This window comes from Indicator indicator, chromosome 8 (assembly GCF_027791375.1).
Source record: "Indicator indicator isolate 239-I01 chromosome 8, UM_Iind_1.1, whole genome shotgun sequence".
Lineage (NCBI taxonomy): Eukaryota > Metazoa > Chordata > Aves > Piciformes > Indicatoridae > Indicator > Indicator indicator.
This window is the reverse complement of record NC_072017.1, coordinates 3,777,490-3,798,357: the sequence shown is the minus strand read 5'-3', so window position 1 is coordinate 3,798,357 and position 20,868 is coordinate 3,777,490. Positions and strand designations below refer to the sequence as shown.

The 20,868-nt window shown below is 41.9% G+C and overlaps 1 protein-coding gene across 2 annotated transcripts in view; it reads right to left on the bottom strand.

The window, feature by feature from the left end:
- GABRA4 (gamma-aminobutyric acid type A receptor subunit alpha4) overlaps positions 1 to 19,406 on the bottom strand; it is a 46,260-nt gene extending 26,854 nt beyond the window's left edge. Inside the window, exons 1-6 of one of the 2 annotated variants that reach the window (XM_054383269.1) lie at positions 19,378 to 19,406; positions 19,086 to 19,204; positions 6,120 to 6,187; positions 2,560 to 2,780; positions 2,369 to 2,451; positions 359 to 502 (exon numbers count right to left, since the gene is read on the bottom strand). In XM_054383269.1, the coding sequence (XP_054239244.1) occupies positions 359 to 502; positions 2,369 to 2,451; positions 2,560 to 2,780; positions 6,120 to 6,187; positions 19,086 to 19,204; positions 19,378 to 19,406 (664 nt within the window). Of the gene's footprint in view, positions 1 to 358; positions 503 to 2,368; positions 2,452 to 2,559; positions 2,781 to 6,119; positions 6,188 to 19,085; positions 19,205 to 19,315 lie in introns of both variants that reach the window. The other variant, XM_054383268.1, reaches the window with a different exon arrangement.
- Positions 19,407 to 20,868: the final 1,462 nt, after the last annotated feature.

Sequence of the window (20,868 nt, the reverse complement as noted above, 5' to 3'; positions counted from 1 at the left end):
GTTTGCACCACCAAACAAAGGAAGTCTTTTGCACATAATGTGGATACAGTGCTGAGAAATTACTTCCTCACCCAGGCATCCTCTTGACTCTTCAAACTGCATTTTAAGCAGTGATTAAATGCTCATTTTGTCCCTTGGAGTAATGATCTCATTCCAGCTTTCTGAAAGACCGCCACAATCTACGGGAATGAATCTACAAACGTAAAGCTGAAGGACAGAGACCCGATTCAGATTTGTGCTCTCAGCCCTCAGTACAAACCCTGTGACAGCCACTAGAACACCTTACAGGAAGGAAAGAAAAAAAAAAAAAAAAGCCTCAGTGCAATTTCAAGCGGGTTTTCAGTGATGAGATTCCTACCTGTGATAGATTTAATGGTTTCAGAGGACACCGTATGCCCGAGCAGGTCATACTGAACTAAACTGGAAGACTCCTCAGGAACTTCCACAGACTTCTCAGGTCCTTTTGTCCAGGTATAAATCATTTCACTCTTTGGATAAGCATCTACAACACAGTATCAATATGCATAAATAGGAAACTTCTCATGCCTGACCAAGACCCCACTGAAAAACCTACTGAAACTGAACAGCCAGACTCACCCTAACCACTTTGGAAGATGCCCCTAAAAGCCAGCCTTCAGGGGAGAATAAATAGCAGCTAAGGTCATACATGAAGTGCTGCACACAGGTTTACATTTAAATGTGAAGTCTAAACACTGGAGTTCTTTCTGGATCAGCCCTGGGCGTGGAAAGTTTATCTTTAAATTATTTTAGAAATCTCTCTTAATTTTTTTTTTTTTTCATCATTCAAATCTGTTAGCACATAAAACCAGCATGTGTGAGGAGGACACACTTTGGAGACTGGCTCCACATTTCTTACACAGGCAAGAATGATTATACTTATAAAAAAACCTAGAATATACTAAAAGGTACAATATTTTAAGCTTGGGTTCAGCTACAATATTTTAAACTGGGGTTTAAAATATTTGCAAGAGGTCAGTAAAAGGAAAAAAAATAAAACCAACACAAACCAACCAAACAAAAAAACCCACCTCACAACAGCCCAAATAAATAAAGCCACCCAAAGAAACATTGCACATTTACTACAAAAGACATAACTTAGGGCTAGCATTCAATCCCTACACAGCCCAAACTCCTGTTAAAATGACATTAAATCAGTCTTGTGTTTGAAACAGCTTCATTTTATTTCAAGTTTCACCAAGGAAAAGATCAGATTAGTGTAAAGCACAGTTTCTGCTGGCTGGTGATTCTGCCTGAAGAAATATGCTTGTGGAAGAGCCCTCAAGTATTGCAGCTCCCTTATCAACACAGCTAATAACCAAAGCCAAATCTGGTGGCACCCAGACTCCAGTCTCATCTTTAAGGGGGATGAAAAACCTTATCAAAGCCATGTCTTCAATGCTGCCCTTTTGGTTGACTACCCATCTGTACAAGCCAAATTTATGCTAAGCAAACATTATGAGGAACTTCCAGCCATTTCTAGCCTCAGAGCTCTGGGGTCAAGGGAAACAGCTTAATGTCCAGCCACTGACTACATCGGAACGTAAAGCAGAGAAGGCAGTGACCGAGAAGGCTTCGAAGCATGACAAGGTAGGTAATGGAGTGCACTAACCATCCCCAGGCAGTCTCAGAGATCCTTGTTGTGGATTCAAATCAGAGAATAACTACCCCCCTTGGTTATTATGCATGTACGTCCCAAAATATTCCTTCTTGCCAAAGCTTGGAGGTTACCCAAAACTTTCTGACTTCAAAGCAGAAAAGGAAAGTCACCTGCACTAAGGATTCCTCTCATCAGTCTAGGAATTATTTATCTAGTCTAAACTTGTCATGCAGACTCCCATTTTAGTCCAGAAGATAGACAATGATAATTAAAGATTAAATCCCTGCACACAATCTACACAGCTGTCTTAGGCTGCCAATGTATCTGCACTAACTGTAGAGAGTCAAATAATCTGCTTCCCTAGGATGAGGTAAGTTGAGATGGATCCCACCCTCTTTGCCTCCTCCAAAGATTCTCTCACTTCACTGAGTACACAATTCCTCCCTGAGAATCAAGAGAAAAATACTTAGTTCAAGCAATTGTGTAGCCAGAACAGTGTGGTTTAACATAACAGCTGAATCGCTGCTTGCTTGTCAGTTCTCTTCCTGGGTTTAATTTTTGAGACCCTAAATAAAATTCCCAAGGAACTTAACAGGAGTTTTGTCTGCATAAGGATTCTGTATCACCAAGACTAATATCCAGAAAGCTCAGCAATTGCCCACCCCCCCCCCCCAAAAAAAAATAAAGGAAAAAAACTACTTCTACTACTTAAATTCTGTAGTTACAAGAAATTTCATAATTGCAACTTACAACTCCCAAATTTGAGAGGACAAGCATGACCATCCATGGGAAAATCCACTAATCTCATGGGACACTCTGCACTTATTGTAAGCCTATAATGGAACAAATTAAATAGTCTCTGGTTGCCATTTTGTCCAGGCAGTACAACTTTTGCATACAGTTATTGCTAAGGAGCTGAACCAAACACGTTCGATAGATACCTCATGGTGTACAGGATGGTGCCGTTTCTCATTATTCTGAAGAGTTTATTTGGGGCTGTCATGTTGTGTGCAACAGACTTTTTCCCATTCCTGAAGAAAGTGTCAGGAGTCCACACCTTTGAAACCATCAAGTTGTTAAGCCTCAGGATTTCAATAGGGCCATCGTATTTTAATCTCTTGTCTACCCAGGTCTGACGGAAGAAGACATCCATTGTGTACTCCTGTATCAAATTGCAGACAAACAAAGAAGAAACCCCTCAGGAGCAAAGAAATCAGTGGTAAAGAAAAAGCCAAGTCCACTACACCAACATATTCCCACTCATTAAAGTAGTAGCTCAATATCCCACATCAGTCATATCAATAAATTGCCACACAGACTTCGCCGTTAAGGCATCATTAATCTAATTAGGTTGGAGGAAGTTGAAGTCAAGCATATAACTGGAAATAGAATCATCTCTGACAATAAACATCAACAGATTTTTTAAATATCCATGGATTTTTTGTTTTTTTCTGCTAAATTAAAACTACCAGGAGAAATTATTACTTCCACTTTAAAAGTTAGGAAAGAAAAATCAATTTCAACTCTTGGAAAATAAGCTTTTTAACTGAGGCAAGCTAAATATTTCCTTTGCCATGCCCACTAAACATGGATAATAGAATTTCATACACATAGATTTGTCTTTAGCTGTGTAAACCAGCCATCAGCTTCCTCAGGAAAGCCTTTCAGATGCTCCAAAGAGAACATGCAAACAACAATTGCACAAGCACAGGCATGCCACGAGAAACCCTACGTGGACGAATGGACACAGGGATTCATTTCTCTCAGCACAAAAAAAAAAAAGCATCATGTGGCACTGAAAAAAAAAAAAGTAACCCAGAAAGCCTGAAGTCCTTTCTAACTTAGAGCTGTGATTTTTTTTGTTGTTAAATCAATGTTTTCTGACTTCATTTCCAAGTCTTCTGCATAAGCAACTCTTGCAACTGAACTTGGATGGCCATTATCTGTTGGCAGTGGTAAGAAGGCTGGTGGGATGCACTTCAGGGTTACAACTATCTTCTTTTTAATTTGTGAAAAGTCTGTTTTCTAGTGTCATCTCCTGCTGGTGACTTCTTCATAGTTCCTAAGTAGCTGCTTCTGTTACTAGCTCCTACGTGACTGATTTTGCAATGTAAGCTTTCCAGGGCTTTCGTTTTCCCAGGCACCAAAGCAACCCAGCTGGAAAAAGCCAATTCTGATCACCCCCTGTGCTAAGACTATGCCACACTTGGCTGTTGGAGTTTCATGAGTGCTGCCACATTCAGATCACATTGGGTCATTAATGGCTGCATTAATGAAAATTTCATACAATCATAGAATGGTCTGGATTGGAAGGGACCTCCAAAGGTCATCCAGTCCAACCCCCTCTGCAGTCAGCAGGGACATCCTCAACTAGATCAGGTTGCCCAGAGCCCTGTCCAGCCTCACCTTGAATATCTTCAGGGATAGGGCCCCAACCACCTCCCTGGGCAACCTGTTCCAGTGTTCCATTACCCTCATGGTGCAGAACTTGTTCCTAACATCCAATCTAAATCTGCTCTGCTCTAGTTTGAAGCCTTTCCCCTCTTGTCTGTCACCGCAGGCCTTTGTAAACAGTCTCTCTCCAGCCTTTCTGTACCCCCCTCCAGCCCACTGGAAGGCTGGTGTTAGGTTTCCCCAGAGCCTCCTCTTTTCCAGGCTGAACACCCCCAGCTCCCTCAGCCTGTCCTAGCAGAGGTTCTCCAACCCCTTGATCATTTTCATGGCCCTCCTCTGGACCTGCTCCATCAGCTCCATGTCCCTCCTATACTGAGGGCTCCAGACCTGGTCACAGTACTCCAGGTGAGGTCTCAAACCAGTCCCTGGCTCCCTGAATAGCCTCCTAACTAACCCCTAGTGATGAACAGGGAAACATCTTCTCTAAACTCTCCTTTTACTATTTCCTTACCTTCAGTCCATGATGCCTCCTCCACTACAACTAATAATTTTCCAGGTAGCACCATGTCAAATGCTTCAGTGAAACCTGAGTGATGCCATGCAGCCCTCATTTTAGATTTGAGGCACACCTTAATAGACTTCCTTTGGACTGGATTCTTATCCCCCTTGTCATGCTGCACAGCATCATCCTGTAGCTAGTAAAATGCATTTCAACATGAGACTGTTCTCTGAAAGAATCTCTTGCTGTCATATAACCTTTCTGTATGACAGAACCAAATCAGGTGCACCACAAAGTGTGGCAAGAAAGTTACTGCCCCAAAATTGTGTTACTTTCATGGCAGTTTTTGGATATTTTATATTAAAAAAAAATAAGTTATTGCATGATTGTGGTGGGTTGAAAATTCCTCCCCCTAACATTAACTTTGCCAGACCAGCCCAGTTGGAAACAAATGAAAGCTTCATTTACAAGCAGAACTGCAATCTACAATGGAATGCAATGAATGTGGACAAATACACAATATTTACAGTATTTACAGATAATTGCAATTAACAAACAGCACAAAGACCCTCCCTGGGCCAAAGACCAGGAGAGCTGCAACAGCTTCTCCCTCCCTGCCTCCCCCTTACCTCCCTATACAAAAGGGACAAGAGACAGAAGCAGAGGTATTAGACTTAGCCAAAACAATGCAGCCAAGGTCAAGCAGAAGCAAGTTAGTCTCTCCCAGAGCAAAGAAGCAAGAAGAGAGAGAGATTGTTTGGGGAACTAAATCTTACGGTAGATATCTCTCCAATGGGATTGTTTAGAATAGTCATTATTTTCCTTTTTTACACCCAATAGTGATTTTATTTTTTTTTTTTACATTTTCCTACTTTCTGCTTGAGATCTGTGAAAAATTTTAAAGGCATAGCCTAAAACCACTACAATGATTGAAGGAAATACCACTGGATTATATTCGTGAATGAGAATTTTGCTGGATTTGACCTCAAATTTGAGTGCAGACACCATTCAGACACACACACACACCCCCAAAAAAAAAAAAAACCAACAACAAACACAGAAGTGTAGATGTAACATTTCTATTTCATGAGTGTGGCTTTGACATTCAGTTTCTGCAGACAATTCTGTAAACACTTATCAGCCAAACATTTGCTGAAAGTGATGCTAAAAGGGGCAGAAAGGACCAGCAAAGGGCATTCATCTGAAAGGCAAATGTCAATAAGTATTGTGAAACCATGTCACCATTATTATTCACCTGAGAATAACACCAGTTCCCAAAAGGAAAAGCAATTTCAAAGACACTGCACATTTTCCCCCACAGCAGATGGAATAAGACAACTCCCTGCAAGGCCTGCTTCTGCCTCTCTACGCAATCAAAACCTGATTTAAATCCTAGGAAGCAAATTCCTTCAGCCAGCCAAAAACCAGTGAAAATGCAACCAGAATCAGGCCTGATGCAGCTAATTATAACCTGTAAATTAAGCTGTTACTAATCTTGCCTGCTTTGCATGATTGACAGAACAGCACAGATGAAGCATCCACTCCTCACTGCAGAGCTAATGGTATCTTAGAACCAGGAAATGGCATTTTAATCCCAGAGATACATACCATTTCTACATCAGAAACAGGTCCAAAACTGGTGACATATATATCTGTTTTGACTTCAGTAACAGGACCTAATGTATGGAAAAGGAAGTGAGCAAAGAAAAAAAAAATTAATTTTGCAGGTCAACAATTCCCACAAATGATCCTGGGGAGCTGTGAAAAGTTATCACTTTAAGGGTTCTGTGAAGGAGCAAGAGCAAAATGCAAACACAGGTCTCTAACACTGCCCAATTACCTTTTCCCACCTAAGTAAATCAAAAGCAACATGTCCATGCAAAGCCCCATTCAGAAAAACCCATCTTGACTCAACAGATAAGAAAACAGGTGCCAAAAAAAAGTGAAAAGGCTCACTGAAAACACCATGCTGATTAACAAGGACTGAATGCAAGAAACCCACACTCCCCAAGGCATTCATTGCTCATTTTTGGTCCTACTGATAATAACTGGGCCACAGTTACTAGCTATGCCATGCACTGGGCAGCTTAGTACTGCAGGATCAAGAACTGCACCCATGTCCTTTAGTGCTTCAATGCTAACAATTAAAAGAGGACTTGGATATTTGCACACCTGAGGGTCTGAATCTGATTCCACATGCCTGTCTTGGAATACTTGTTGTTATGAATATTATTACTAATATACTTGGGACACTTAAAAAACAGTGCACTGAGCAGAGGTCCTGCACTCTCCCAGCTGGATATGCCATACCCAGCTGGGATACTTTTAACATTCCATTTCCTTTGCTACAGGACAGAAACATCTGGAAATTTCAGAGGGGCATTCACTCCCCAGTACACACTACAGCTCCCTTTAAACCACAGAACACATCATGCACTAAGTAATTTCAACGGGATTTAGGTCTGTTCCCAGCATTAAAGGCTAGGGAGCTGTTAATCACTACCAGTTATGATGATGATTCTGTGATCAAAGCATTAGCTAATGGTTTAAATCAGGTAATTAACTCAAATCATTTTATATTCTTTAAATTGTAACAAAAAAAAAATCTACTGATGGTCTTATCTTGACTGGGGGGAAAAAAAAGGAAAAATAAAAGTATCATTTAGCAATGGATTTCAGCAGTTTCTAAACCTCTGCAACTCTAATTTGTAAAGAGGGTAAGTGGCTGTTAATTTAGGTCCTATCATAGTATTTGCAATCTAAAAAGGAAAGAAAAATTAAAAAAAAAATAAAAATCAGTGATCAGAGATGTCACCTTGTAGCAAATGTTAAAAGGAGAAGAAGAAATAAGCCACTGGAAAACAAGGAACCTGTCCTTCTTGCACCTGGAAGAAGACTGAACAAAAAGCACAGCAAAACCATGCAAAATCATTTCACTAAACAGTTTGCCAATTATGTAGAGAAGAACAGATAGGAATTTTTCAGCCAAATGTCAAAAAGAAAAAAGCCAACTCTGCTGGAAGGTAACAGTTTTGCAGGACATTTTACCAAGAGAAAATCGAAATGAAATTCACCCTACCACAGCTGATAACTCATCAGTCCCTAGAAAGTTGGATAGTTTGGCCTGTCTGGAAAGCCATGAGTAGTTAGACCAGTGCAGTCCAATGACAATTCCTGAGCATAACCATTTCTGGAGAGAGGAAGAGCTTCAAGAGACTGGAAAAACTCATACTAGAGCTGTCAAGATAGTGGAAGTGAAGACATTCATCTACAGCACTAGAAAATATGGGAGAAAAGCTCAATCACATTACAGAGAAATAGATCTGCCCAGTCATATCTGATCATAGAATCATAGAATTGTCAGGGTTGGAAGGGACCTCAAGGATCAGCCAGTTCCAACCCTGCTGCCATGGGCAGGGACACCTCACACTACAGCAGGTTGCTCACAGCCACATCCAGCCTGGCCTTAAAAACTCCAGGGATGAGGCTTCCACCACCTCCCTGGGCAACCTGTGCCAGTGTCTCACCATAACCATAATCTTATCTCCCATAATCATTTATGGAGGGCTGCTTTAAAATACATAAATGCTTGTTTCATCTGAACTTGAATTGTTTCTGAAAGCAAAGTTCTACAGAAATTAAAGTCATTTTCCCACGTCGCTCTGATAAGTAAATGAGGAATTAGTTTCTTACCCAACACCTGAATACTGAATATTGCACTCAAGTCCTGAATCTCTTTCAGGAACTGCTTTATTTGTTAGTTCTAAGAAACTAAATAGGAATATTCCTTAAAAAAAAAAAAAAAACACACAAAACAAACCAGCAAGTGACCCTTTCACTGCTTTTCTCTGGTGATCTCTTTTTCTCTCTGCTCGCAGAACACTGTAATTTTTATAATCATATCAAATTGAGGAAAAGGACAGATTTTTTCCCCAAGGAATGAGTTACTTCTCCTCAGGCCTCAATTCCTTTTGTTTTACTAAATGATTACAGCTTCATGGGCAATTAAGTGTTCAGATGCTTTTTGCAAGTCGGTTTCCTGAAGTTTCTTGGAAGGGGAGAGCTAAGACCCTGAAGCTAATCTCCAGATCAGCAAGTCTACAACCTAATGCTATTAGAAATCCTATAGCAACAGCACAGGACTGAAAGCTGTGCTTGAGTTCAATCTTTAGTAACTGCTCCTGTGCTCTCAAACCTTTATTAGCAAGACCCACGAGAAAACAGGAAACAGGCAATCTCAGACAGTAATGATGCCACAAAATAAGGCTGAAATTAAAGTTTACCTTTAGGTGTTTGCCTAACACGATGGCAAAAACGTTGTTCAAATCACATTTCAGGCTGCTAGAAAACAGTAAATGAATGAGGATCTGGAAGTATTTTAGGGATTATAACAGTTTTCCAGCTAGTACTGATGTGCAAATCCTTGCTTTGCATCTCAAATCTTGGTCAAACAGTAAAACGTTTGGTAGGAGTGAAGGCAGCAGCAAGGGACAGTGAAGCTGATTACCCTCCTAATGCTTTTCCTCCAGCTGCAGCCCTGTCATGCTCCACATCTTCCACCTACACTGTCAGCTCACATCTCTAAAGGCCAACTCTTGGATCTTCCAGCACATCCCAGTATTTAATGCCAACCCAGGGGTATCTATGGTGACACCAAAACCTATCTCTTCTTCTTCTTCTTCTAGAAGAAAACAGAACTCCAGTTGGTAACAATAGCGGGGGAACAAAGAGTGAGTCATGATTCCTTCTTTTTTTGTGGGTTTTTTTGGTTGTGTGTTTTTTTTTTTTAATAACTATTATTAATCATGGGAATTCCTGTCAAGGAGGAGGTAATCTGTAGTCACCTAACCTACTTGTAACAGGTGATTCAAGCAGCCCTCCGAAATGAAGGTGTTGCACCACTTCATCAACCCAGGCTGCACAAGATCCTATTAGAATCCTTCACACTGTCACAAGCAATGAAATGCAGCAAGTTGTAAGAAGGCCAATTAACTTTAAATATGACCATTTGGGCTTACCCCTCAATGGATGCTCAGAAAGCATCTAGCCACCATAAATCTTCAGGAACACTGAAGAACTATTTATAACGTGCTGGTGTGTATTTTTATGTCAATGAAATAGGAGGAGAGTCCTACACACTGCAGTGGGAACAGTTCAGTCTGAATCACTGCTTGCAGGATAATATACTTCAAAGGAGCTCAGGCAGGATTAAAAGCAACCCCTGCAACAAGCCAGAATAGTTCAGCATTAGAGAGAGATGTTGCATGTGGGCTGAAGAAGCGATGCCAGGCCCTAACCCCGTGAAGAGGAACAGAAGACAGCTCTCCCATGCATTTGATGCCAACATATGGGTTGAGCTGCAGCACAGCTCCCAGCAAAAAGACTTTGGGCTCTATTATCCCTGCGTCTCCATAGGCAACTGTCGCTGCAGAGATCTCCACTGTATGTAAACACTCGAATCCTGCCCAGGATTTCTGTGTCTTGCAGATTTTGCCATCAGGAGTCACACAACCAACCGGGAGCACTAGCAAATGAGTCAGTAAAAACAAAACAAACAACAAACAAACCAACCCCCCCCACCCCCAAAAAAAAAAAAAAAATCCCACCTAAAATACCTAACCAAACAAACAAAAAAAGGTTTCAACATGTTATGGCTGCCGTTAGGAGATCAGTCCCAGGATACATAAACTACATGAAATACTACATCAGTTCCTAGAGGTACATCTAAAAAAAAAAAAAGAAAAAAGAAAAAGAAAAAAAAGGAAAGAAAATAAGAGAAAATTAGAAAAAAAAAAGGGGGGGGGAGGAAAAAAAGAGGGAAAGGGGGGGAAAGGGGGAAAAGGGGGGAAAGGGGGGAGAGGGGAGAGAGGGGAGAGAGGGGAGAGAGGGGAGAGAGGGGAGAGAGGGGAGAGAGGGGAGAGAGGGGAGAGAGGGGAGAGAGGGGAGAGAGGGGAGAGAGGGGAGAGAGGGGAGAGAGGGGAGAGAGGGGAGAGAGGGGAGAGAGGGGAGAGAGGGGGGAGAGGGGGGAGAGGGGGGAGAGGGGGGAGAGGGGGGAAAGGGGGGAAAGGGGGGAAAGGGGAGAAAGGGGAGAAAGGGGAGAAAGGGGGGAAAGGGGGGAAAGGGGGGAAAGGGGGGAAAGGGGGGAAAGGGGGGAAAGGGGGGAAAGGGGGGAAAGGGGGGAAAGGGGGGAAAGGGGGGAAAGGGGGGAAAGGGGGGGAAAAAGAAAAAAAGGGGAAAAAAAAGAAAAATAGTTGCCAAGGATTCTTTTTTTTTCCTAATATAACTACACATGAAAGACTTGATGCTTTCTCTTTCCAAATTCTTTCTGCCTGAATGGGGCTGATACCTTCTAAGTCAAGTTTAAAACAAAACCACCATGATATGGTGCATATTCTCTTGTTTAGTGATAGAACAAGAGGGAATGGCCTCAAGCTACCACTGGGTAGGTTGAGACTGGACAGTAGGAAAAAAATTTCCCATCAAGAGTCGTCAGGCATTGGAATGTGCTGCCCAGGGAGGTGGGTGAGTCACCAAGCCTGGATGTGTTTCAGGGTGGTTTGGATGTGGTGCTTGGGGATATGGTTTAGGGGTGAACCTTGTAGAGTAGGGTTCATGGTTGGACTTGGTGATCCTGAGGGATTCCAACCTGACTGTTTCTGTGATTCTATCTGAAAGAACAGCTGAGGACACCTGCTACATGTAAGATTTCTGTCAAGGGTAGGGCATTTTTAAAAACAAAACAAAAAAATAAAACCAATGTGGAATTCAAACACATGGGCTACATTCTCCACCAAGCCCAGCAGCACACGGTAACCTTTGTCTCCAGGTCTGTTGATCCATTAGCACGTCTAAACCCTGAAAAGGGAAAGCCATACCTCCAGAAATGAGGAGATGAGTGTTTATTTTCCTGAGACAGCCAACAAGCCTGATACTGGTGCCAGTTTTCATGATGTGGACACCTGCCTACTAAGAAGTGGACTAAGAATATCAGCTAATTTTATACAGGTCAGTGAACAACAGACAGATGGTGATGACTTCAAAGCATTACCAGCCTGGGCCAAATTCCAATCAGTCAACTACAGGTATCTAAGACCATATCCTGTTAAGCCTTTGAGTCATTCTCACCAACTGAGGAAGACTGGACAACTGCCTGAAAAAAAAAATAACCTATCAGCTTCCCTTTACAATGCTCACTTCAAGTCCATTTGCAATCTAAAATAAGAATAAAAATAAACTAGAAGATCCATTGTGCTGACCAATGGAATCATAGAATCACAGAAACATTCAGGTTGGAAAAGACCCTCAGGATCACCAAGTCCCACCCAGAACCCTACTCTGCAAGGTTCAATCCTAAACCATATCCCCAAGCACCACATCCAAACCACCTTTAAACACACCCAGGGTTGTGTTTAAACCCTGGGTAGCACATTCCAATGTGAAAAAAAAATTCCTAATGTCCAGCCTAAAACTTTGAAGGTAGGCATGGGTTCCTCACAAGAGCAGATAATCATGGAGACAGATTTCTCTGATGACAGAAAATCACCTTTGCTTTTCAAACTCATTCTGTGTTTATTTTCTGACTGAAGTCACTCCTCCCTCACTGTCAGGAAAGAAAACTCCTCACAAATATTCATCAGCTGAGCATCACACAGCCTACAAGGGGCAGAGAAGCCCTCTTCCACCCTTCTGAAGGGAGACAATGGCCAGCAGTACTCTGTTGCACTTCACAGGTATGAGATCATGAGAAAGAACACGGCAAGAGAAAGGAAAAGCAAAATGAATGAAGGCAGCCCAGTTTCTTCTGCTCATGAGCCACTGTATGTGGCAACTTCCAAGCAGAAAGCCTCAAAGCTATCACCATGTCTGGAGCTGACAGTGAGACTCTCAGCTCATACCAGACTAAGTCATGCAAGTAGAACCCAAGAAGAGAGCAAGCTCCAGCTTTCACTGCCTGATGGGTAACCACACCACACCGAGCCAGTGACATGCTGTGGGTGATTCTGTCAGCTTGTTTAGAGCTGAAGTCAGCAGGTTTTGCAGGCAACCCAAGAGGCTGGGGGCACATCACACACCACCTTCTTTCTTTGGCCTGCCCAGATAATTGGCCATTAAAAGCAAGACACCAGGGATAGGATGTTCTCTAAAAGACACAGGTCATTAACATTAGCAGATACAGGGCAGCACAAGCAACTTCAGCCTTTCCATTCCTTCTTACCTCCCCTAAGTGCAGGTTGAAGTGTGATGAGTTACTGCATCAGGCACATTTCAAAGGCACTGTTCCTGTTTAAGTTACAATCCAGTGAGGGTCTGAATGGATCTGGCAGAGCCTGACTTAAGTCATGAGTTGCTCAGGTAAAGACTGAAACCATGCAAAAGTTCAAAATAGCAAATCAGACCCAGGCCTTTTGCTTCAAGAAAATAATGCTCCTTTTGAAAAGTCTCTGAGTTGGGGCTGTTCAGTCTGGAGAAGAGAAGGCTCTGAGGAGATCTTATTGTGACCTTCCAGTATCTTAAAGGAACCTACAAGAAAGCTGGGGAGGGACTTTTTAGGATGTCAGGTAATGATAGGACTAAGGGGAATGGAACAAAATGGAAATGGGTAGATTCAGATTGGATGTTAGAAAGGAGTTCTTCAGCACGAAGGTGGTGAGACACTGGCACAGGTTGCCCAGGGAGGTGGTGGAAGCCTCATCCCTGGAGGTTTTTAGGGCCAGGCTGGATGTGGATCTGAGCAAGCTGATCTAGTGTGAGGTATCCCTGCCCAGGGCAAGGGGGGTGGACCTGGATGATCCTTGAGGTCCCTTCCAACCCTGACAATTCTATGATTCTATGACTTTGAAACTAATCACCAATGGAAAGGTAACAAGGAGATGGTCAGAAAAAGAGAAAACAAACCCACCTCTTGCAACTTTCTATAGTTCTCCTCTGTCACACACAAAAGTTTTAAAAGCAAATGGAAACTGGAGCCAGGCCATAACTAGAAATGTTTTTGCTTCCAAGTTTTATAGCATTGTGGTAACACTCTTGAAGTTTCCCAGCAGATAATGCTTTTAATTAAACACACTACAAGTGGCTTCTGTTCTTACAGATTGGTTTTGACCAGGAAACCCCCAGGCATTACTGATTGCATTCTTGAAATTCAAGCTAATGATATAATGGGGCATAGAGTGGAGGGAATGGAACTGGCTTCATTTCCACCACACTGTTTTCAACCATCATACAGCATTACTTTATTCATTAGTCCCTCAATGCCTTCCCTCTACTGAAATTCAAAACTCTTATGTGTTTTAAGTCTTCCTGACAGCACTTGGGTTTAGGTTTTTTTGTTCCTTTCTACACAAAGCTGCTCATTCTGCTTTGTTTCACTGAATTTCTAGGTGAAATCTCTTTGCTTCCCTCTTGCTTCTTTAGATTCTCTCTCTCCCTCTCCAAACTTAATAGGAACTTCCACTTAAATGCTCTTTAAGAATCTTTTTATGTTAACCATTCTGGTTTTGGTTATTCCACTACCAAACCCCACATTGCTTAGTAAGTGACAGCAGCTTTGTAGATTTATTTAAATCCCTTCAGTGAAGTGAGTTTGCAACACAAGGTTATCAATCCATTGCCATGGGGAAACTTCCTGATTTAACCCTCAACCCATGCTATGCCCCTGCATAAGAAGTACCAAGATGGGATTCCACGTACTCCACTGATGCTCAAAACCAGCCTGAGAGACCATTTGCACATTTGGAAGCATGCTCAGGTAATGAAACTTCTCCTTTCTAAGTACAAAGATAAAAAATGTGCTAATTAATGACAGTGTGGGGAATTTGGATTCAGTTTTAGGAAATCTCCACTATTTAACATTTTCTACTCTTTTTTTTTTCCCCCTCCCTGCACACAACAAATCTTCAGGCACCATCATTGGTGGCAACTCAGGAAGACGCCAGGAAAATTCACAATTTGGCTATCTCCCCCCCAAGTCTGATTTTTAAACACCACTTTGCACCAGAATTAGAAACATTTTCCTTTAATTTGAAGTTGAAACTCAGCAGCAGTCAGACCTCTGTGCAGCTTTTCTTGTTCTTAAAATAAAACCTTCGTTTCATTGCGAGCCACGTGAAAACTAGATGGTGAATCAGCTTGGAGAATAAAACAAAAATAAATACTCTGCTGCTCATCAGAAAGTGATGCAGCTTTAACATTACACCAAAACACTCTACCACTTCCCATCTTGAAATGTTCCCATGCCCTCTGACATTTTGTTTGCTAGGCTATAAACTAGCGAGTGCTCCACTTTTAAGGTGCAAGTCTCATTTGTCATAAAGATTTATCAACACCGAAAAGAAACCAGACCCAAAACACCAAAATATAGAGAAAACTTGATTTGGATAGTGTAAATTTTAATAGCTAATCCATAGTTACTACTCTTGTGTTCAAAAGTCAGATCTGACCACTGGCAGAAATTCTTCTGTCTTTGTGGTTAGTTTTGGTTTCTTCTTTTAAAGAAAAAAAAAAAAGTTATTCTTATCAAATCAAAGTGAAGATAACTTTTGGTGAGAGGAGCTTCTAGGAAGGCACGCATCATTTTCAAAAATATGGGTTTTTTTTTCTTCTTTTTTTTCCACATGTTTTACCAGGATGATCAGATGGCTGGAGCACCTCTCCTATGAGGACAGACTGAAAGAGTTGGGGCTGTTCAGTCTGGAGAAGAGAAGGCTCTGAGGAGACCTTCTTGTGCCCTTCCAGTATGTGAAGGGGGCTACAAGAAAGCTGGGGAGGGACTTTTTAGGCTCTCAGGTAGTGACAGGACTAGGGGGAATGGAATAAAGCTGGAAGTGGGGAGATTCAGACTGGACGTGAGGAAGAAGTTCTTCCCCATGAGAGTGGTGAGAGCCTGGAATGGGTTGTCCAGGGAGGTGGTTGAGGCCTCATCTCTGGAGGTGTTTAAGGCCAGGCTGGATGAGGCTCTGGCCAGCCTGGTCTAGTGTGAGGTGTCCCTGCCCATGGTAGGGGGGTTGGAGAGCTGGATGATCCTTGTGGTCCCTTCCAACCCTGACTGATTCTATGATTCTACTTAAAACTTCAAATCTCAAAGATGAGTGGTTTGGACCTTATAAAGGAAGGAAGAAGCAAGGTAGTATCCATTTTGTGAAATATCCACCCAGCCTGAAATCTGTGAGATTTTTTTCTTCTCTCTAGCATTTCCTTCAGTATTGCCAACATGGAAGTTCAAGGAGATAAAATGAACCTTTTCTCCTTGATAGCTGAAAGTCTGCAACACTGATTGTGCTAAAAATAAAGAAAAAGAAAAAAAAGAAAAAAGAAAGAAAAAAGAAAGAAAAAGAAAAAAGAAAGAAAAAGAAAAAAGAAAGAAAAAGAAAAAAGAAAGAAAAAGAAAAAAGAAAGAAAAAGAAAAAAGAAAGAAAAAGAAAAAAGAAAGAAAAAGAAAAAAGAAAGAAAAAGAAAAAAGAAAGAAAAAGAAAAAAGAAAGAAAAAGAAAAAAGAAAGAAAAAGAAAAAAGAAAGAAAAAGAAAAAAGAAAGAAAAAGAAAAAAGAAAGAAAAAGAAAAAAGAAAGAAAAAGAAAAAAGAAAGAAAAAGAAAAAAGAAAGAAAAAGAAAAAAGAAAGAAAAAGAAAAAAGAAAGAAAAAGAAAAAAGAAAGAAAAAGAAAAAAGAAAGAAAAAGAAAAAAGAAAGAAAAAGAAAAAAGAAAGAAAAAGAAAAAAGAAAGAAAAAGAAAAAAGAAAGAAAAAGAAAAAAGAAAGAAAAAGAAAAAAGAAAGAAAAAGAAAAAAAGAAAGAAAAAAGAAAAAAGAAAGAAAAAGAAAAAAAGAAAGAAAAAGAAAAAAAGAAAAGAAAAAAGAAAAAAGAAAAGAAAAAAGAAAAAAAAAAGAAAAAAGAAAAAAGAAAGAAAAAAAAAAAAGAAAAAAAAAAGAAAAAGAAAAAAGAAAGAAAAAGAAAAAAGAAAGAAAAAGAAAAAAGAAAGAAAAAGAAAAAAGAAAGAAAAAGAAAAAAGAAAGAAAAAAAAAAAAGAAAGAAAAAAAAAAAAGAAAAGAAAAAGAAAAAAAAAAAGAAAAAAAAAAAAGAAAGAAAAAGAAAAAAGAAAAAAAGAAAAAAGAAAAAAAAGAAAAAAAGAAAAAAGAAAGAAAAAGAAAAAAAGAAAGAAAAAGAAAAAAGAAAGAAAAAGAAAAAAAGAAAGAAAAAGAAAAAAGAAAGAAAAAGAAAAAAGAAAGAAAAAGAAAAAAGAAAGAAAAAGAAAAAAGAAAGAAAAAGAAAAAAGAAAGAAAAACAAAAAAGAAAGAAAAACAAAAAAAAGAAAAACAATAAAGAAAGAAAAAGAAAAAAGAAAGAAAAAGAAAAAAGAAAGAAAAAGAAAAAAGAAAGAAAAAGAAAAAAGAAAGAAAAACAAAAAAGAAAGAAAAACAAAAAAGAAAGAAAAACAAAAAAGAAAGAAAAACAAAAAAAAGAAAGAAAAACAAAAAAAAGAAAAACAAAAAAAGAAAAACAAAAAAAGAAAAACAAAAAACAAAGAAAAACAAAAAACAAAGAAAAACAAAAAAGAAACAAAAACAAAAAAGAAAGAAAAACAAAAAAGAAAGAAAAACAAAAAAGAAAAATAAAAAAGAAAAAAAAGAAAAAATAAAAAAGAAAAACTAAAAAGAAAAAGAAAAAAGAAAAAGAAAAAAGAAAATAAAAATAAAAAATAAAGAAAAAGAAAAAAATAAAAAAAAATAAAAAGAAAAAAGAAAAAAGAAAAAGGAAAAAGAAAAAAGGAAAGAAAAATAAAAAAGAAAAAAGAAAAAAGAAAGAAAGAAAAAAGAAAGAAAAAGAAAAAAAGAAAGAAAAAGAAAAAGAAAGAAAAAAGAAAGAAAAAGAAAAAAGAAAGAAAAGGAAAAAAAAGAAAAAATAAAAGAAGAAAAAGAAAAAAAAAAGAAAGAAAAAGAAGAAAAAAAAAGAAAAAAAGAAAGAATCTACTCTTGCAAAATATCCTGTAGAGGATAACTGTATTAAAACAAAACAAAACAAAAAGATCTACTCTTGCAAAATCTCCTGCAGAGGAGGACAACTGTGTTAAAATAAAAACCAAAAAGAAAAAGATCTACTCTTGCAAAAATCTCCTGCAGAGGACAACTGCATTAAAATAAAAACCAAGATAAACTGTATGCCACACTACATATTTAGTGGTTGTTTAATTTTGGAAGTCTGATAATGCTCATAAAGCATCTTTGCTAGATGACTAATTAGTTGGCATTCAACCCCAAATGATGCCAAACATAGCACATCTCTTGTACGCGTGCAGAAGTGTCTGTAGCCTCTCCGCAGAGGCTGAACGGCACAAGGCTACTGGTTCCCAATGATTCCTCTGGGGGCTCATAAATTTAGCTTCCTGCTGTCCCTTAACGTACAAGGTAACTTCTAGAGAAGACCTCCTTTATTCCATACACTCTGAATGATAAAGGAGCCATGGAGGACGTCTGCTGCCCTTTGGCAATCCCAATCCTGCGTGTGAGCACTGTATGTGGCATGTGGGGAACGTGTTGGCATACATGTCAGTGGAGACGGATCACGTGCACCAAGAAGGTACTTTCAGAGGAGGGAGAAAGTATTTCGCAGCATAAACCTACGCAAGGATTCTCATTCAATCCTGTATAGGAAGCAGCCTATAAAACACTCCTTATAGCTTTGTGCATCATCAGAAGGGCTGTAGCATTTCTTTTTCACTCTTTTGTCCCCCCTTCCCCCCACCTTACTTTAAAATTGGTATTTTCAATATCTTCGTTCCAGCTTACAAAATAAACTTCTATTTCATCTGGATCCTAACGATTTTTTTGGTTCAAAGTCCCTACAGAGCAACATCAAAACCAATAAAGAACAGCGAGTCTGGCTGCTTCTTCAGCAGCACAAAGCTGCATCTTAACAGCCTGGGGCAGGAAAGAAGCACAAAATCCCCACATGCAGAGCACAAGTGAAGGCAAATTCAAGGCTCCTCTACTATTCCTATACCGCAATTAAGTCTGCTTCTTCTAAATCAAAGCTGGAATTAGAGCGACTGTGGTAAAGATCTGGTGTGATCAGGCACCTGAGCTCTGGTCTTCCCTAACTGGTGGAACATAACCCATCAAAGACCTGACATCACAGGCTTCTAAAAGCACACTTGTTTCTATCAGGACCCGATCCGTGGCAATTAAGGGTCACAAACGGCCAAGAACCTGAAGCACCTGGACGACAGACAGGTCCCTCCATCCTCCTCAAGCCAACACACGCCGGCTTTAGGGTTGGGGTTCATTCTCCTAGGCGCAACAGCAGCACCCCGAGCCCGGGATGTGGGCAGAGCAGCGAAGCGGGGGCTGAGCTCGGGACCGCCCCAGCGGGGCCCCCACGGCCGGGGTTGTTCAGCGCCCCCCGGAGCTTTCGGGGACAGGCGCTGCCTCGCTGCCGGCCCTTCCCTCCCCGGAGGGCTTGGACCGCGGGCTGGGGAAAGAGACACACACATACACACCGAGGTTTTCGGTCTATAACGGGTCGGTACGAGCGGCCATCCTGCACGGCGCCCCTACCCGCCCCCACGCTGGCACCGCGCCGCCACCGTACCCCCGAATCCCGGTCGCAGCCGGTTGTCATAGCCATCCAGGAGGCTGTTCAGGATGCTGGTGAAATTCTCCGGCCACAATTTCTCCTCTTTTTTGCTCTGCCCTGGCGGCCCGGTGAGACTAGAAGGCAAAGAGGGAACGGAGGGTTAGTGGAGCCGCCGGCAGCCCCGCGCGTGGGCAGCGGCACTGGGACCGGCCGCCCCGGGCCACCCGCCACCGGGGAGTACTCACCACGTCGCCAGGCACAGGCAGTGCAAGAGAGCGATGGAGAGACCCGAGGACATGGCGATGGCTGGCTCCTTGGCAGAAACCATCTTTGCATGCCATACTTCACGCCTGGGCACGTTAAACGCCTTGTCCGGGGCGGGGAGGGGGACGCGGGGCCCGGCGGGAGAGGAGGAGGAGGGGGGCGGCGGCGGCAGCCCCCGGCGGCCCTACATGCGCGGTGCCCCGGTTGCCAGGCGCCCGGCACGGGCGGAGGAGAGGCGAAGCGACTTTCCCCGCACCGTTAACTCTCTCGGGGCAACAGGCGCCGGTCGCCGCCGCTCCCCAGCGCCCCGCTCCCACCTCCGCCCCGCCCCGCCCGCGGCCCCGCGCTCCGCCCCGCTCCGCTCTCCCCTCACGGTCGCCCGGTGGCAGAGGGCGGCCGCCAGGCGGGGAGAGCCGCCCGCTGCCCGCCGGCCGGGGAGCGGCCAGCTGGGGAAACTGTGCGGGAAGGGTGGCTGGGGCCGGCGCGGTGCTGACCGCTGCGGGCAAGGCTCCGTGCGTCCCGACCATCTCTGCTCCCCAAGGGGGGAAACAAAACGAATCGGAGGGGGAGCGATTAATTCCCTAGCGAGGCGGGGCTGGGAACAGGAGGATCCCTGCGCTCTGGTGGGAAAGGGAGAGAAGGAGAAGGAGGAAAGAAGAGAGAGAGGAGAAGGAGAAGGAAAGGAGGAGAAGAAGGAGAGAAGAAGAAGAAAAGGGAGAGGGAAGAAAGGAGAGGGAGAAGAGAAGGAGAGGGAGAGGAGGAGAAGAAGGAGGGGGGAGGGAGAGAAGGAGAGGGAGAGGAGGAGAAGAAGGAGAGGGAGAGGGAGAGGGAGGGAGAAGAGGAGAAAAAGGAGGGGGGAGGAAGAGAAAAAGGAGGGGGGAGGAAGAGAAAAAAGGAGGGGGGAGGAAGAGAAAAAGGAGGGGAGAGGAAGAGAAGGAGAGGGAGCTCTAATTTCAAGGTTAAAACAGATGGGAGCGAGTGGGTTATCCCAGGTTTCTAAAAGCAAAAATGCCAGAATAAGGGAATGGCTTCACGTTGTATCTTTTTTTTCTTTCTTTTTTTTTTTTTTCATTCCTATAATTAGGAAATAAGATTTGGTGACCCAAATAATTTCCATTATGCAAGGTCTAAGGGATTCTGCAATAGTTACACTAAAATCCACTCTGAAGTGTTGCTGGCCTGTCACAGGCTATTGGGATGGTTGGGCAGAGAGGGCATGGAAGAGATAGGGTGGGGAATAGTTCCACACAACAGGTATTGGCAATAAACCACTTGGCTTTGTGATCATGTGCGCAGCAGGGACGATTGTTTAGGTTTGGAAATCTGTGCAGGTCAGTTTCAACGAGGATGCTGAAGTTCACCAGGAAGGGGCAGATAAAGCAGGTACTGTAATTGACTCCACGAATACAACACTGCCAACACTGACATAAAAATGCTTTATTCGTTCCTTGCTACAGTATCTACAAGCACTGAAATGCCTTATTATCTTCAAAACTACCATGCACTTGAAGTTTTCCTGACTGTACTTCAGAGC